General features: G+C 41.7%; 2 protein-coding genes across 15 annotated transcripts in view; one reads left to right on the plus strand and one right to left on the minus strand.

The window, feature by feature from the left end:
* Positions 1 to 19,191, minus strand: part of LOC135482699 (tropomyosin-like) — a 45,522-nt gene that overhangs the window by 25,192 nt on the left and 1,139 nt on the right. For 2 of the 14 annotated variants that reach the window (XM_064762976.1, XM_064762975.1), the window contains exons 2-3: positions 18,228 to 18,353; positions 2,969 to 3,102 (exon numbers count right to left, since the gene is read on the minus strand). In XM_064762976.1, the coding sequence (XP_064619046.1) occupies positions 2,969 to 3,102; positions 18,228 to 18,353 (260 nt within the window). Of the gene's footprint in view, positions 1 to 2,968; positions 3,103 to 13,371; positions 13,590 to 15,908; positions 17,081 to 18,227; positions 18,354 to 19,191 lie in introns of those variants that run through there. The other 12 variants (XM_064762970.1, XM_064762969.1, XM_064762974.1 and 9 more) reach the window with 11 other exon arrangements.
* LOC135483818 (uncharacterized) lies at positions 7,541 to 8,420 on the plus strand. The gene is made up of 2 exons (XM_064764867.1): positions 7,541 to 7,817; positions 8,043 to 8,420. The coding sequence occupies exons 1-2, from the start codon at positions 7,683 to 7,685 to the stop codon at positions 8,418 to 8,420; spliced, it is 513 nt and encodes a 170-aa protein (XP_064620937.1). The 5' UTR covers positions 7,541 to 7,682.

The raw sequence follows: 19,191 nt of genomic DNA on the forward strand, positions 1-19,191 counted from the left end.
ATTCAGTAAACAATTGGCCTCAATGAAAAGAAAGGCAAATATTAGGCAATAGGCAAAATATGCTTATTCATCTGCTTGTCATCCCCAATGCGATGAAAGGATTCCATGAAGGACAACCAAATTAAGCCACATTCCGGACCTAATGATGGTTATCTTGTCCTAAAAATCACTTCGGCCTCAATATTTCTACAAGTACATCGTGACTACCATTTGTAGTAACCAACTAAACCAGAGTAAGTATACATCAGTCAAGGACAAAATGCCCCAATGAACCCCAATGTTTAAATGATTGAAGGTCAACATTTAAAGGCCAATGGATGGCTACGATTAGTCATTATTGTGATGACAGTAATATTGGCCTGTCTTGAAATTTCAACACGAAATCTTGAAAGCATTAGGTGCAGCAAAGCACAGGCTTAATACAAGTCACATCATATATATCAGATACATTCCACAGTCAAACTGTAGTGCAATCATTATGCAGCAACAGTTGGATAATGAGCATAGCCAACAGTGTATGGCCCATTTCCTGGAGCGTCTGGTGCAGTACTGCTCAACATGCTGGTGCATTTGATAGATAGGCCACCATAAATAGAAAATCAATAAATCTAGCTGGAAAATACAGCCCATATCAGAAAGAGAAATGTGACTCTGGCTTAAAAATAATGAGATTGGGAATGTCATTTGCTTTGTAGGTGTTTTAAATGACATAATGATCTCTACTGTCAGTCGGAAGACACACCCATATCTCAGATTTAGGTGAATCCTCTGCTGACTCAGAACATTAACTACTGCAATCAGTATATATCATACCCTTCACACTTATGATCCAGCAGTTACCTACAACCCAGCCAAACTGAACTTGACAAGCAGGCATAGGATCTACGCAAATTACTTCTTCTGAGTCGATTATTTTCAATTCAAACATATGTGAAATGGCTAACAAGAGGGCTTAGCATGAGAAGACGTCCAGAGCAGAGCGAAAGTCAAATTTCTCAAAAATGACCAATGAATCACTCTCTTCATTCAACCACATTCTACACAGCTTTTCGTTAATTAATTATTCCCCCTCCGCTCAATAAATCATCAATAGTCTGTAGTGTAAATAGGCAACCTGGATCCAGGCACTTAAGAATTAAAATTCCAAGCAGGTGGCTTGCAAGACCGAGAGTACCGATATAGGCCTACTTGAACCTACTCACCAGGGCCAAGAGCTCATTTCAGGCAAATACAAGCAGATGACACCAGAGTAATCATTCTATACATCGTACATTTTTATCTTGCTTAGTTTTCTCAGTATGCAGGACAAACATGATAATATCATTACCCTCAACCCAAGCTGCAGCAGGACCTTCCATAAAAATATACATGCCTAAGAATTCATAAAACTCGAAGGTTTGTCTACATTTGACAGCGATGGGCTGACATTTTGCCCCTTGAGCTGTGTGTTGTCAGTCTGACAATAAATGTAATATTTGATTGATCACGATGAAGCTGGGAGAATGAGCATACATATTCTAACCTTCTGAAAGGACTTTTTGGCATTGCAGTGTCTTAGATCATGCTTTTATTTTGTTAGTAACATAACAAATGAACAGACCCCCCCCCCCCGCCCACCCTTCCCCAATGATAAGGAGTCTTTATTTCTTTTATTGTGTCACAGAAACCATACCTCGTCACTACCGTATTTCCTCCCCCTTGTCTCCATTTCATTTGAAACGGGCAGCTCAAGCATTACAAATCACGAGTACCCGCCAAATCTTTTTTGACCAAATATGGCATTGTGAATCAGACACAACTTTGATAATCGACACACACTATCTATTAACTTGTGAACTTGTGAAAATGCATTGATCCAGGTCCTCAACTCACTATGAACCCGACAATGAGCAGTTATCAAGTAGTTCCATTCATCAGTCGGTGACGGTGCTCCACATGTCGACCGTAGTACTACACAAATTCCCCCGTATAATGTGTATTTTAACACCTAGTGTAACCTGAGTTAAACATGCATTTAAAAGATTTTGCGATATATCCAATTTAAAAGCTTTTTCATTCCGTGTTAGTGCACCCAAACTGTACTGATTGAGAGAGGGATTTGAATTACAGGGCTACACAAATTCATTAACCTTTGCTAATTGATTATCATAGAACAATGTATTAGAGTATAGATTTTGCTAGAAATGGTTTGCACTTCCGTGTTACAAAATACATGAATAAACTTTAGGTACCGTACTCATTCAATGCTAGTCAAAAGTGAAATATACATCACAGCCAAGGTGGCCAAGATCTGCAACCAGTCATTAGAATTTGCATTGTTATCATCCAATCTTCAATTGTTTAGATTTTGTGTAGCCCAAACGATGGAGGAGCAGCGAGGATATTCTGACATGCAAATATGGAAAGTCTAGATCTCTGCAAAAGAAGAAAATCAGGGAGGATCCCATTGAATTATCTATCACCAAAAACAGCTGTTATATATCTTGAAATCTGCCAATTTGCAACCAGTTAGACAGCAATGCATCTTCAGGGTTATCTCTCATTAATCTGCGGAAAACTAGGACTGAAAAGTAAGAGAGTTACAGACACAGGCGTATACCATTAAACAAATGCAACAACTCGATATCATGACAAGTCTTCTGGTCAGGGGCCAAATGATGCTTTCCTGGATTGATCAATACACTAGTATTGTCCATAGTGTGACTAGGAAGGCACTGCCCTGTATCGGCTCAGCAAAGGAAACGATGATAGCATGTTCTTAGAGCTAGCATTAATGCTCAGCTCACAACTTCAATATTTTATGACAGCGTAGGAAAAAAGGCTCATAAGCATCTTTTTTCTGTGAAAGTCCTTTGGATCAGCTTTGATAGTTATACTTGTAGTTCGCAAAGACTCATACCACGCTAGGAATATAGGAATTATTTCAACTTGGTATTTTAATCAGGCCAGCTATTTCACTCATACGCACCTCTCGCTCTCATCGGCAGCCTTGGACGCCTCATCCAACATGTCTTGTGCTGTCTGTAGCCTGGTGCTAGTGGAATCAAGCTCTTCCTCCAGAAGCTGGATACGTCTGGTGAGGGCAGCTAATTCAGTTTCATTCTGGAGAAAACGAAGAAGGCCATTTTAAAAAGATATATCATTTTAGATTCAGAAGCAAAAAGACATACACAATCATCAAAATTCTTCATATTCATATTCGATTTTTCGAATATGAGTTTAACTATTGCACTTGATAATAAAGACAACCTCTCAGTTAAATTAAGTGTAACATTTTTACAGATCACTCAAAGAAAACCTGATTCTGGGACATGAGTACCAGTTTTGACACTATTTGAGTGACCCCTGTGTAGCCAAGGTGTAACAGGTGCTTCAAGTAGCGAAATAGCATCTACACAGTTGTCAGTACTAGCTAGTACTCTACTAGCATTGACACAGTTGAGGTATATTACCATACCAAGAGGATGATTGAATAGCCAACAAGTCAGGGCCATGCATGCACAAGAAGTTGTAACCAGAGTTCCCTCATTGGTTCAAATGAAAATATCAAATACGGCATGAGCTTGTTTTGTAAATCGTTTTGGTCAGACCTATTAGCATACATTGTAATCTGATAGTTATCACCAATCAGGCCAATCAGATAAATTGCCAAAAATGGTTGGCTCCGAAGTCCTGTCCTGGTGAACTATCTGTCTGGTCAAAATGAGATCATAAAGTGATTATCTATTAATCTATCAATGCACATAAAAATTTATTTCCTGCTATAAATCTTCATACGCCACAGAGTAACGGCAATTATAAATGGTGGTACTGGCTGCCCTAAGCAGTAATAAGGCTAATTAAAGCAATAATTGGGCCATTTTTACTACATACCCTCGATATTCATGCACTGCCAATATATTCAGTAGGCCTTGAATTCAAACATGTCAAATCAGTAATGTAGTCTAAACTTTTCATGATGACTGGTATACATGAACTATGATGTAGTTATTAGGATTCTATAGTTCTATGTGGCAAATATTTGACCTAACCCACCAGTCTGAAGAGGCCAGCAGTGAAGAGCCAATTTAAAGCATGCTTAAATATAGTTCACGCTCAACAAACAAAAATATTGCATGGTATTTGATCATGCAGTCTTTTGTTTGCAGCTGGTTTGATGGCTTCACCCCCTCCCCGAGTCCGACAGGTACAAGGGGTCAACTATAATCTGGTCACCCTAAATGTCCTGAAGATGTCCGTTAAGACCAGCTCCCAGCATCTTGCTGTCATTTCAGTGACGAGATGCACTCTCTACATGTATTCAATGACCACATTACTAATTTTTCCATAACTATCTTCAAATTATAATGTTCTAAAATGAAAAGTCCCTTCTTGTCTTTTTTAAATGTAGCCTGTTTCTGAGGTAGTGATTGGATTCAGGTAAGATGCTATAACACCTGCAACTCCAGGCTCTATGACAAAACTTTGAAGAACCCACACCGTTCACAAGGCAATTCCAACCTCACCACACCATGTACCATAACACAGTCAAGTATGACCTGATTATCCAGATTCCAAATAAACACAGCAAATCTGTTGTGACCTCCAATGACCTGAGGGGGCCCCATATGGCACTGTACTAAAAATAGCATCACTGTGCTATTTCAGGAAATATGCTATAATGCAAGGAGGCTGGGACTAATCAAGGGGAGATAAGACTGACAGGACCAAAACATCAGGTGAACTTCTCAAGGTCATACCATGACCTTAAAAAAAGCTGTGTAGCAGACAACTGCAACAGCCAAACATTCAGATTCTGCATATCCTGGCTAAGTACAGCAGTGAGTATCTCCTGCTCTCATGGACGGAAATAAATATCAATGAAAATATCCCATCATACAATGTATCTAAATGTCCCGTAATAGACCGGCAGCCCAGGGCCCTCGGGTTAGTTGAACTAGGTACCAATATCTGAGTGTGGGAGTGGGTAAAGGGTCATCTGAGATGAATAGATGTGGCAGTCTGCCGGGTACCACCCGTTGCATGTGGGTCTGGGGACCCCCCCAAAAGGACCTAAAAATGGTCCCAAGATAGTTGACTGAGATACCACTTGTAACCAATAACACTCTGTGCTTACTACTAAACATACATCAAAAGTCCTAAAGACAGACATTTTTCGCGTCGCTAAGGGTCCGCCAGACCCCCCAAAAAGGGCCAAAAAAATGGGCTAGCATAGATGAGCGAGATACCAAGTAAAATTAATGCCAAATGATTAAGCACTGTCCACTGTGTGTAAAACAGGTTACTCCAGATAAATTGTCCGTTGCACAAGCAGTACCAGACACCCCCAAAAATTGACCCCTCGCCCCCAGAGTCCAACTAGGCTAGCTTAGATATTGTAGGTACCAACTGAAACCAGGTTTAAATGATCAATCACACCATTGGGAATACAGAATTATCAATGGCAGACAAAATGTCCATTGCTGTGACCCTGCCAGACCCCCCAAAATAGGCCCTGGGGTACAGCTAGGCTAGCCTGGATATTGCAGGTACCAGCTGAAACCAAGTTTAAATGATCAAGCACACCATAGGGAATACAAAATTATCAATGGCAGACAAAATGTCCATTGCTGTGACCCTGCCAGACCCCCCCCCCAAATAGGCCCTGGGGTACAGCTAGGCTAGCTTAGATATTGTAGGTACCAGCTAAAACCAGGTTTAAATGATCAATCACACCATTGGGAATACAGAATTATCAATGGCAGACAAAATGTCCATTGCTCTGACCCTGCCAGACCCCCTAAATAGGCCCTGAGGTACAACTAGGCTAGCCCGGATATTGCAGGTACCAGCTGAAACCAAGTTTAAATGATCAAGCACACCATAGGGAATGCAAAATTATCAACGGCAGACAAAATGTCCATTGCTATGACCCTGCCAGACCCCCCCCCCCCATAGGCCCTGGGTTACATCTTGGCTAACCCAGATATTGTAGGTCGGATGTGGTCGTTAGATGTATACAAAACTACAAGTATCTGAGACAAACTAAAACACATATTTATTTCAAACATCTAGCTACATGATGGCACTGATGCAGGCAAGGTGATAAAAAAAGACATATTGAGAAGTATGATCTCATAAGGAGTTGTTCTTATGTCTCACTTTCTTTCAGCGATTGACTTAACACTGGAGCAAACCGTTAACAGGGATGCTGCTTCCCCGATGAAGGGAATTGTTGGATTCCAGAATTCGACCAGTGCAATTCGTCGTTGGTGCATTACCTCCACCCAACGAGGAATGTCTGTAACCGAGCTGAGGCGACTGACAGGACTCCTACCAGAAGAGCAACCGAGAACACAGCTTCGTCCAAGTCGAATCAAGAAGGATAACCGTCAGGCTCAAGTTTTTCTAGATGCAGTGACTGAATCCTGTGACCCATTCTCTGGACCTGCCTCCACGTCTGCAATCCTGCTGAACATTGCCACAGGAAAGGGAGCCTCTGCTACAACCCAAGAGTACCTCACAAAATCTTTGCTAACCGGTCATGGACTGCAGAAGAAGTTTAGGGAGGTGTGTTGAGGATAGCTCCAGATTATTGAAGCCAATAAAGCGGAGAAAAGTGAATAACTTTGCGAGTGAGAACACGAAGACCAAACGATCAGCTAGTTCTAAAGCCATTCCAGTAGTCAACAGTCAACGGGACAAGTTTATCCGGATGCTGGTCGTTATTTCTCAAGAGACCAACTTCGACCTGGAACATGTTGTTAGCTACCCCATCACCGATTTTCCACTAGCCATTGCTCAACCTGATGGTTCACTGCTCAAGACCACGAAAAGCAAGCTCTTGGACAAGCTGGAGTCGATGCAAGACGGAATGACAACACTGCCTCACATTGATGCCACATTGATTGATGGTGGACTGCTGCTTCACTCATATCTTTCAGCTGTTGGAAACATATCCTCATACGGGAATCTTGCAAGAGGTCTGTTGGGCCATGTTTGCTCAAGCATTGCGCATGGACAAGAAATTCATGTCTTGTTTGACAAGTATCTGCCTTCTTCCCTTGAAGAAAGTGAAAGAAAATTACGTGGGGTTGAAGATCAACCTTTCATCATAAGTGGTAGCGAGCAAGCTCCCAAACAGAGTTGCCAGAAGTTGCTGCAGAATGGCATTTTCAAGGATCAACTGGCCAAATTCTTGATGATTGAGTGGCAGAAGGACCAGTACGGGGCCATCCTTGGAAAGAAGACACTTCTCGTCTCGTATGGGGGTAACTGTCTTCGCATAGTATTCAGTCAAACCAGCTGCAAGATGACTGTCAACTCTCCAGACTCACTGCAAGGAAACCATGAGGAAGCAGATACCCTTATAGCATTCCATGCTGCCTCGGTCACTGGTAGTCTCCTCATTCGAGCCTCGGACACTGATGTTATCGTGATAATCTTGGGGATGCTTGGGCGGAATATAATATGAGTGGGATACCACTGAAGTCGATCATCATGGACTGCGGTTCAGGCAACAGCCGCAGGTAAACTGACATAACAAGCATTGCCAATGCCTTAGAGTTGAAACAAGCCGGACTTTCAGCTGCACTGCCTGGCCTACACGCCTTCACAGGCTGTGATTTCACGTCGTCGTTTTACAGCCCTACGAGCTGCTTGAGAACAACAACGATGGGAATTTGATCAAGTTGTTTAGCAGTATGTCATCCAGAGAAGAACCAAGCCAAAAGAAAGCGGAGGAGTATGTGTGTTCCCTGTATGGAATGAAGGACGTGAAGGAAGTGAATCGAGCAAGGCACAACAAACTGGTTCAAATGACAGGAAAAATTAATCAGGTGAGATGTTCTTCAGAAAATAATTGGAGAATACAATAGTAAGTTTACAGATCTATAAACCTTAAAGCCCCACCATTTCGAATCTCCTTTTATATGAGGCCTTTCCCCTTCAAGAGTATGTCAGTACCGGTATAACCGGGTACCAAGGATATCCGTATCCTTCTCAATCGAAAAAATGTAATGTTCATCTACCAAAATCTATCATTGTCAATTCTGATATTTCAGGAAAACCCAATGGCCAATGTAAAAAAGGTTGACCGTGCGCTACTACTACCGTGTGGAAAAGCTCTGTCAAATAAGACTCGCCGTGCACATTATGTGTCTATTGTCTGGGATAATGCGGACTCTCCACAACCAGATCATGATTTGGACCCACTGCAGTACGGATGGAAGGATGAACATGGATATTACACACCTGATTGGTATCCTGGGCCTGCAGAACCTGACAACCTTTTTGGAGGTGATCGTAGGAGTGAGGGAGTTGAGAATACTGATGAAGACGCTGGCGGGCAAACTGAAGACTTGTATGATGATGATACTGACATTGACACGGATTCTGGACCAGAATGGAGTGATGACTCAGACAGCGAAAGTGAGATATAAGAACAACTCTTAATGAGATCATACTTCTCAATATGTCTTTTTTTATCACCTTGCCTGCATCAGTGCCATCATGTAGCTAGATGTTTGAAATAAATATATGTTTTAGTTTGTCTCAGATACTTGTAGTTTTGTATACATCTAACGACCACATCCGACCTACAATATCTGGGCTAGCCAAGATGTAACCCAGGGCCTATGGGGGGGGGGGGGGTCTGGCAGGGTCAGAGCAATGGACATTTTGTCTGCCATTGATAATTCTGTATTCCCGATGGTGTGATTGATCATTTAAACCTGGTTTCAGCTGGTACCTACAATATCTAAGCTAGCCTAGCTGTACCCCAGGGCCTATTGGGGGGGGGGGGTCTGGCAGGGTCACAGCAATGGACATTTTGTCTGCCATTGATAATTTTGTATTCCCTATGGTGTGCTTGATCATTTAAACTTGGTTTCAGCTGGTACCTGCAATATCCAGGCTAGCCTAGCTGTACCCCAGGGCCTATTTTGGGGGGTCTGGCAGGGTCACAGCAATGGACATTTTGTCTGCCATTGATAATTCTGTATTCCCAATGGTGTGATTGATCATTTAAACCTGGTTTCAGTTGGTACCTACAATATCTAAGCTAGCCTAGTTGGACTCTGGGGGCGAGGGGTCAATTTTTGGGGGTGTCTGGTACTGCTTGTGCAACGGACAATTTATCTGGAGTAACCTGTTTTACACACAGTGGACAGTGCTTAATCATTTGGCATTAATTTTACTTGGTATCTCGCTCATCTATGCTAGCCCATTTTTTTGGCCCTTTTTGGGGGGTCTGGCGGACCCTTAGCGACGCGAAAAATGTCTGTCTTTAGGACTTTTGATGTATGTTTAGTAGTAAGCACAGAGTGTTATTGGTTACAAGTGGTATCTCAGTCAACTATCTTGGGACCATTTTTAGGTCCTTTTGGGGGGTCCCCAGACCCACATGCAACGGGTGGTACCCGGCAGACTGCCACATCTATTCATCTCAGATGACCCTTTACCCACTCCCACACTCAGATATTGGTACCTAGTTCAACTAACCCGAGGGCCCTGGGCTGCCGGTCTATAACCAAGAGTTACTATCTTCTGATTTCCAGACATAGCTTTGGTGAAATCGACCAAGATTATATCCAACACATGAGGAGATTGAAGGTGAGTGAGTCAACCTGTCGTGTTGATTGATTCCTGGTGTTGACTGAAAACACCAGGAGAAGATTGGGCCAATGCAGAAGTGACAGTATTTAAAATGAAATGGCCAGGGCCATTGTGCTCACCTCATGTGGAGGAAAGATGGATAAAGAGCATGGTCTTGTGTCATGTAGTGTTAGGTTTAATGTAGGTCCAAGCAATTACAATTTCCCCAAAATGGCCAATTTACAGTACATTCGACCTCTGTGACCTTGAAAAGTAGGTCAAATCAAAGAAGACCCGGGTGACACATTGAATGGTTGTTAGAATTAGATGTACCTATGATATAAAATTGGTGCCAATCGGGCAAGTCATTACTAGGAATAATGGCATTTTGAAGAATTTAGGACTTGGCCCTCTCCCTGGAGGCCAAACGGCAAATCAGATTGCAACAAACTTCGGTACCTGAGATCACCTGACCAAGGGGTACATGTGTACTTAATTTGTGATCAATAGTCATTGCAGTTAAGAAACGTGCCATAGTTACGGCCTGACGGCGAATTTAGGCCATTTGACCTCTGTGACCTTGACAAGAAGGTCAAATTAAAAACCTGTGTGACATATACTGTATGGTGGTTAGATGTACCCATGATATCAAATTGGTGGCAATCGGGCAAGAAGTTAAGGAATAATCACATTTTTAAGGTTTTTGGATTTTGCCCCCTGGTGGTCAAGTGGTGAATCATATTGGACCAAACTTCGTTCCCTGAGATCACCTGACTAAGGGGTAAATGTGTACCAAATTTGGTATCAATAGTCATTGCAGTTTAGAAACGTGCCATCGTTACATCCTAACGGCCAATTTACACCATTTGACCTCTGTGACCTTGAAAAGGAGGTCAAATCAAAAACCCGGAGGATATATGATGCACCTTTGCTAGAAGTACCTACCATATTTTTTTCAAAATTTCCCGACTACTATTAAGGGAGATATTGCATATTTTCACTTTTAACGTTTGGCCCCCTGGTGGCCAAACCATGAAACGAATCGGACCGAAACTTGGTCTCCCAGGTGTCATTACATAAGGGTACATGTGTACCAAGTTTCAACTCAATAGCTCTAACAGTTACGAAACGTGCCCTGCTAACGGACGACGGACGACGACGGACGACGACGACGACGGACGACGGACGCCACGGTATGGGATAAGCTCACCTCTGCTAAGAGGTGAGCTAAAAAGTCTTTTTAAAAATCTAACTATGATCATTCAAATACAGGTTCTATAAAAGTTTACAATACCTTTAAAATACATTTTTTCTAGTTTTCTGGGCTTATTGTGCACAGGCCAAAGCCATTATAATCCCAATGACAATATAGCTAGGTATTTGGAGGACAAAGCAGAGTTTTTGTTGATCATAAACACTGTCAGCATCAGCCCCTGAGATATTTGAATTGGGGAATTATCCAGGCCTAATTATGTGGACAATCCAAATAAGGCAAAATAAATGGCCTAAATTACATACAGCACAACAATAATTTGTGTGCATGTCGGCACAGTAGTCAGTACAGGGAAAGCATAGCAAGCTATCTTGCTTGGGCCTGCAATTATGCCTATAGAATTTGCATGCACCTACGTGTGGGCGAGTCAAGAAGGAAAGTAGTCCAAAGTTGTTGTCATGTGGGGGAAACATTTTTTCAACATTTTTTTAGAACAATGCAAATTGGCCCTTGTTACTATAATTATTATTGTCACAGGTTACACCCAGTAGTAAGGCACCAATGTATTGCCTTGAGTTTCTCTTTCAACAGGTTTGACATAACTCAATCAAATGCTGTAAGTTTGTGGCGGAAGAGGCTCATATCTAAATTACCATGATTGTACCATCACTTCAACCAGTTTTGATATTATGACATGTACAACACTTTCGAGAGAGTCATGATGGTTGGGATGAACGGAAATGCCCGTAAGCATGTAACTGCAAGTGCAACCAGGAACAGCAAGTTCTTTCAAAAATGTCATGAAACTGTCTTTTCATGAGATTTGTCATTGCCATTCTGTCATCCTCCAGTGCAATTCTATTTCAAATTCTGCGAAATGAATATCCCAACCTGTATGATTCACAAAGGTACATCAATATCCCCAAGGCATTATCATAATGAGCATCTCCCACTGTGTTAGTCACAGCCTTGATTCATCATCAGGCAATGCATCATCTCCGAGTGTGACAGTACAGGAGATTTTTAATTTTAGGCCTTTGTGACAGTATGAGTAACTTAGATATGACAATGCATCCCTGCTGAGCACATCTTCACTTGGAGCATGATTTTGATACATGATGTACAAGGCTCTGAGATGGTATAAATGTCCATTTTTTAACAAGCTCTACATGTAACTCATACTCATAGGACTGTCTTTTGGGCTATGATGACAAGCATGTCATTGTGATTCTGGGATATTCCCGGTAGATTTAGAACTTTTAGTAGGCAGAGTGATTATTGAGGAGCGGAAGCCCGGTCCTTTGTCAAAACCCACGATAGGGTCAAGGCCTCCACATAAGGCATTTGGAAACCATAATTGTAAGCAGTGACTCGATTTTACAGTTCTCCCAACATTATAGCTGTCATAGCAAGGAATCCGACCTATGCAAACGAAGAGGTCATGTTCGAGTGATTTCTATTAGCCACATGAACAGACAAGCATGCCTAGCCCTCCTCGATCAATCTGAGAAGGAAATTAACCCACTTAAGATTTATAATTGAACAAATGTTTTCAAAATGAATAACGGTAATGATATTTTGTATCGACATACATTGTTAGGGATAGGTGGTCAACAAAATGAATTTTATATGTTCCAATCCAAGATGAAAGAAGTCAAGCCAGATATCATGTCTGTCATAAGACTCATGGTCAGTGTTCTCAAAACGCTATAAAGTCATGACCCCATTGACATTATACCAAACAATAAGTTCTTGGACGTGCATATGTCAGCAGCAATTAAATCTAAATCATTAGTGATTCCAGAGACAAGGCGCTCCATTTTTCAAGATGAAACGCATGACTGGTCAGTGCCAAAACAAACTTCTTCGAAATGGTCTATATCAACGTCTGACATGTGATGTGAAGACTGTGCATGTCAGCTTCATCAGTGTTCATGATGATGTCACATTATACCGGTAGGCTAATGGTTTTATACACAATCAACTGCAAAAGATATCGCCATCATTTCATCATCACGACTAAACTCATAATTCCAACACAATATGGCCCTTCGCCTTGCTTACATGCACAGTACAGGCCTTTGACATTGAAGGAAACATTGTATGTGCATAACTTTGGCGGCCATCTTGGAACACTAATGGACGGACGTGGGTCACGCCTTTCTGAAATGGTCCAAGTTTGGTCTCAAATATCTCACGAAATATGCAGTATCACAGTGCAATATCATATTGTATCACTAAAACATAGCAATGAAATAACGAATCAAACATGCTTGAACCCGCTTAATGAGTAAAATACACGTGAACAGTGACTTTAGCAGGTGGTTGAAATGCAGAACGTCACCGACGACGTACATCACCGAACAGCAACTTGAGCAAGTGGGGCTTGCATTGTAAAGCTAATACAAACGCATCCCCCAGGTTTCAGGTACATTACTGTACGCTGAAATTCGTGTAATTCCATAGTTTAACCTCCTATCTCAAATAGGCAAAGGACTTTGCAACAGAGATTTCGCGCAGGCAACGCTAAAAACAGGAAATGTGTTACTTCATTTTTCACAAAATCGGTCACAATCACAACTCACACTTCGATCCCGTTCGTCGTATTCCTTTATCTGTTTTTGCAACTTCTCACACTCTTCCTCCTTCGTATCCAGCTGATCTTTCAAGTTGGTAAATCTCTTTTTTATGTCGTTGACCGATTTCGGTCCTGATCCTGACATCCTGGCGAAATTCTTACTTTCCCACACACAAAAATAGCCTACAAATTCACCACAAACCCGACAGCGACCAACCGACCAAAGCACAAATGCAGACAGCTATACGTTCGCTATCAAACAAATATAGTTCCCCACTTATCGATAATTTACACGAACTGTGCTGTCAGCACAAGTTATTGAATATAAAAGGCGTGTTTCAATATGCTTTTGTTAATTAGGAAAACCCCGGAAGTAGGAAACAATTGACTGGAATTTAATGACTAAGTGGAAAGGTTGGCGAGGGGCGAATCACATAATAGTTGTATCAAGCTGCGACACTGGGGGTGGCGGGGGGGTCACATGGGGAGAACACATGATAATGGGTTTTAATCCCGTTGTGCGGGGATATTAGATCCCAGTTATGCTTTTAACCTCTAATTAAAGGTCTTGTCTATCTATGGAACCAGTATTTCATTCCTCGCTAAACATTACATGCTGATGTTACTAATAGGACATGTCACATCTTCGGGGGGGGGGGGGGCATCGGCCACTAGCATCAATCAAAGCCAATCTTCTCTAATAACATACCTATAAGGTAGGTAGAATGGGGTATTGTAGCCCCGGATTATTTGTATCCCCTGCATTGTTTGATGCATGGGGATTAATTAATATCATAGGCAGGGGCTGTAATTAAACCGGGGCTACAAATACCCCATTCTACCTTATAATGTACACATTGAAGATCAGCAGTGCCCCAAAAACGCATTTTGAAATTATTGAGATTTGCAAAAAAATTAGCTGTACATGTACTTTCTTTTTATCTCTATAGGCCTGTCCTCCTAATATCATACCGCCCTTGAAAACGCCCTAAATTGAGGATACTTGTAGCCGATCTGGGATATCGCATAGAAAATGCGACAAAATTAAGGATTATGTCAAAAAAGTAAAGGATTATGTCAAAAAGTAAAGGATTATGACAAAAAAGTAAAAGGGATGGCCCCTGGGACAATAGCATGGGAACCGCCACGACATCTGACGGCCGAATAGTTAACTATACGTCTGCTGAAGACAAAAGCACATCCAATCTCCAGAGGCGCCTGCACACCGGTGTAACGATTTTGAGTGTTTCCGTTTCGGAGTGTTTCGCCTCGTTGTTTGGGAACGCTGAAGATAGCTTGACAAATTATTCTGTGTTTCTCCCGTTTGAAATATTCCAATACGAGAACCAATGTACAGCTGTACAGGAGTAGAATTTTGGAAAGTGAACACCCGCCTCACAGAACGCCTCGACACCTTTCCAAACAAAATTCTTCGAAGAATCTGCGCGATCTTTTGGCCGAACTGGTTCAGCAACGTAGACCTATTCCAAAGAACAGGGTGCATCAATCGCCAAATGGGTTCAAACACGACGTTAAGTTTAGCTGAACGTGTGTGAACAAACGTGTGCCGCCGTCACCGGGCCACTCCCTGGCGACAGCACCCGAAGGACAGCCGACAGCAGAAGAAACCGAGGCCGTCCAAATCAGACCTGGCGCCGTACGGTAAAGAAGGAGATGATGCACCACCTTGGTCTTTCATAGGGAAACATTTCCAGCAAGCTTCCAAACAAACATGATGGAAACTGATAACATCAGCCTTAGGTGTCCTGTAGGCCCGCAAAGGACTATAAATGGTGTGAGAAGACGAGCAAACATCTGACCCTGGTATTCGAGGATGCAACAGTTCTGGCTACACATACCCCCAAGTATAGAGAGAGCAGTTTGGCGATCATATGACTTCTGGGCCCCGGACTTCAGTCGCGAGCATGTTGATATGTCACGTTACTGGTAAAGATTGCGCCATCAAGAACTCATGAACGTATCAAATATAGCGAGCGTCCCTGGTCATATAATACAAGACAGAAGCGATGAACTACTGGTACATGTATTTCCAAACATATACACATTATAACGCATTGTTGCGCCATCAAGAACGTATGGACGTTTTAGCGTCCCTGGTTATTCAATACAAGCGATGAACTACTGATATTTCCAAAACATATGTACATGCCCTAGAAAATGATGATGAGCGTAATAATAACAGTAATTGATATAAGTGCACCGTTTTCCGTATACATTTATTTGCTCAACCTAAATGTTTCCCATTCTTACTTTTATCGAGTTTGCCGTTGATATATTGAGCTCACCCACGGTTACAAAACCTAACATGAAATAATGGGCAACACTGAGCCTCCGTTGGTTTTGATGTACTGAACCCTATAAAACTATTATTCCAATTTCGGGGACAATATATTATAACCTGAACATCAACTGCATGTGAAAATAACACCAGGACGCAAAGCAACGACGTGTCACATCCTCGCGCATTACTTTGTATGTATAACTTCAGGTCTAAAACTAAGACGTATAAATATCTTAACCTACCCGTTTGAGGCAGACGTTGGTTATATTGGAAAGTTCCGTCCCTATAATGGCATACTTTATTTGGGAATTTGAGTTGATTTGTATGCATGGAATAAATCTGCCGGGGTAACCAGCGCTTCGTCTCCTTGGTGGCGTAGCTTCGTCTTCACTGGCCGAACCGTAGTCCGAGAAAAGCTGTTCTTTGCTGTTCAACAGTCGATCAAACTCATCAACATAAGTCACATTAGCTCCTTCCGGTTCCGGTCGTTTTGAAGATGAACTTGTTGAAGCAGTTTTTGTCCTCGAACTTCTAACTTTCGTTTTCCTTTCCCGTTTCTCCCCTTCCCCCTCACCGCCCCCACCTTCGCCGTCAACTTTCACTTTTACGCGCTTTTTCTTGCGTTTTAATGAGTCTGAGTGTTCTATCTCCCCTTCAATTGGTCCCGACTCTGTCCCAGTAGCGTCTGCACCTGTCAGCGCACCCGTGGACTTACACTTGCGTAACTTACCCTCACTGTCCCGGGTTCGAAGTTTCTTTTTCTTTTTAACGAGAAGTTCACCGGTAACATCATCAAAACTATCACTTTGATCCTTTTTCCGAACTTTCTTTTTCATTTTTTTCTTGATTGTCTCTTCTCCCGCCCCTTTTGTATCCACAATGTCGTCTGCTGCGAAATGCAGAAGACATTCGCCGCCATCTTGAAATCCTCCGTCAAATTCTAATTTATCCTCGGCTTCGATTTGCGCATCGATCTTTTTGCATATTTCACACTGGGAACAATCCATGCTTATTACACAATCCTTGTAAGAAAATCCGGATGCATTTTTATCCATTTTAATCACAGTCAATTAATCAGCGCTTAATCTTTGGTTGTTGAAAATATCCTCCGCAGGCGTCGTAAAGAAAAGGTGTGGAGCTCCGCGCAGCTGCAGTAGCTGCTGGAATATGATCCACCAGCTCCGATCCACTTAAATGCGCACCACTGATCCAAAGGAGAACACCACTTCCCCCGTACTTTCCTTAGTCCTTAGCGTCGAAGACTTGAAGAAATCAACAAATATTCTTTCGCAAAACTTCTTAAAGGCAGAGTGTCTTAGGGAGATTATAAATTACCGTATAATTTATACATAGGTGGGGCGGTGATCACTCGCCAGCACAACTTTCTCTATCCAGTCTTCTTCCTTCACTTGCTTCTGTTGAATCAGCATTCCTTCCTATGTATTTCCAAATATGGGAGATGACATCACAGAGAGGCTATTTTCAGAATCCAGGTACACCATGTCAACATTCTTAGCATCGCCGCTAATAAACCGTACCTGAGCAAGTGTTGTAGCTATCTACATGCTTAAAACACCCAACCTAGCTTTTATATGCTTGAAACATCCATACATCCAATGCTGAGAGCTTGAATACCATTACTAAATGCCCTAACCTACTATTTACTAGATACAGTCTATGCTGAACGTTGCTGACCTTTTCATGCAACGTCATATACAACCACATATAAATGTGTAAAACGACTGTGAACGATGTCAATGCGCCAAGTATCCTCCAGAATGACATATTCGGTCTTGCACATGCTGCATATCTCATGATGAAATATATAAATTGCATAAGCCTAAAACAACATTTTTTTTCCCAACCGAATTATCTCAATATAAATCTGTGACCACCTAATTTGACCGAGCATAATGACCTAATTTGACCAGGTGTAATAGTTTTAAATGTCCTGAGCTAAAATGCGCGGTCGTCCAAAGTAGATTATACTATGCACTTTGTATCTCTGAGGTAATGAAGGTCGTGAGAATCTAAAGAACTATCATCTTAATCTGTGACCATACAATAGGGACGGACACATTTTCAATGGAGGACATTGTGGACTGCTACACCCGCAGCACATGACCTAGTACATGTGTATTTTTATGACCTAACTTGACCCCGCCTTTTGACTTTTCTTTAACCAAGAAGGCTTCATCAATTGGCATGCAATACTAGGCAGGTTTCGCAACTCGTACGAAGAGCTACGAAAGAGGAAGTACGAAGTATGTAAAAGTATTCTATCAGCGATTATTTGGAAGGTTCCCCGATTCCTCCTACAAGTACCAAATGTTGCGTCACCCTAATTGGGACAATTTAAACACACCATGGTCATGATAAGGGAAGTCTGGTTACCTACCTCAGAGATGAATTATAAATAGTTATACAAGTATGATACGTATAATACGTATTATACGTCATACTAAGTAATGCGTATGATACGTAATACTAAGTAATACGTATAATACGTAATCACTTATTGTGTGTGACGTCACCATGACGCAGTGAGGTCATATACATACGTCTTGTGCCGTCTTTTCTGCGGCCTCTAGCTTGACGGTTGCTTCTGAAAGTGATTCCTGGCAGGTGTCAAGTTCGGTCTCAATCAGCTGGTATTTCTTCTGGAGAAGTCCAAGATCCTCCTCGACCTGAAAGAAAGGAATAATAAGATAGAAAATACATGTACACAATATGCTTTTGACCAAAATGACGTCCATCTTGACACCGGAGGCATCTACGTCATCTTTTCATAACTGTCTACTTTCAAGACACACTACAGTGGAAACTCCCTTAACGAACACCTCCGTTGGCAGGTCACCCTCTACTAGGGGCATATCTAATGTTGTAATACAGAAGTGGCCATTTGTATTCAATGTTTAAGATATCTGTAATCAAGTCATCTATATTAAGGACAGCATCGGTCGGTCCCAAGAGTGTCCTTGATAGAGAAGTACTTTTATAGGCTACATTGACTCCCTCCATGCACCATATTGAAACTTTTGATGCATTGTACAAGTTGTGAGCTCAACATATTTTCATATTTCTAATCTCAATCCAGCAATTATTGAACAGAAATGGCGATGCCAATTTAAGGTTGAGAATGATGAATCAAATATATACAGCAACTCAATCAAGACACATGTTGAATAATGAATGCTTCAGTGGTTGTTCCACTGTCCTGCCATATGTATCTATTTACCTGAAGAAATACAGACTTTAATCAACAATTAGTTTTTCAGTTGCTGTGTGTCACATAAATTGAATTTTGCTGTCGTACTCTAAAGTTTGAGGTGATACGAATTGTCACAGGACTGGTATAGTGTTTAAAAAAGTATCAGACAGTGCATACGCTGTGCCAAAAGTAGCTCATTCATACAGAAACTTGGCAAAAACTAATCATCGACCAAAGTAGGACAAATCCTAATTAAAACAAGTTTTTTTCCCCACAAGAATAACGGGAAAAGAGTATGGCGTTGTTTACGCACT

This window comes from Lineus longissimus, chromosome 2 (genome assembly GCF_910592395.1).
Source record: "Lineus longissimus chromosome 2, tnLinLong1.2, whole genome shotgun sequence".
In the NCBI taxonomy this organism is placed as follows: domain Eukaryota; kingdom Metazoa; phylum Nemertea; class Pilidiophora; order Heteronemertea; family Lineidae; genus Lineus; species Lineus longissimus.

Coding starts and splice junctions, on each gene's coding strand:
- LOC135483818 (XM_064764867.1), top strand. CDS start 7,683: ATGTCATCCAGAGAAGAACCAAGCCAAAAGAAAGCGGAGGAGTATGTG. Junction 7,818..8,042: donor TGACAGGAAAAATTAATCAG/GTGAGATGTTCT, acceptor CTGATATTTCAG/GAAAACCCAATGGCCAATGT.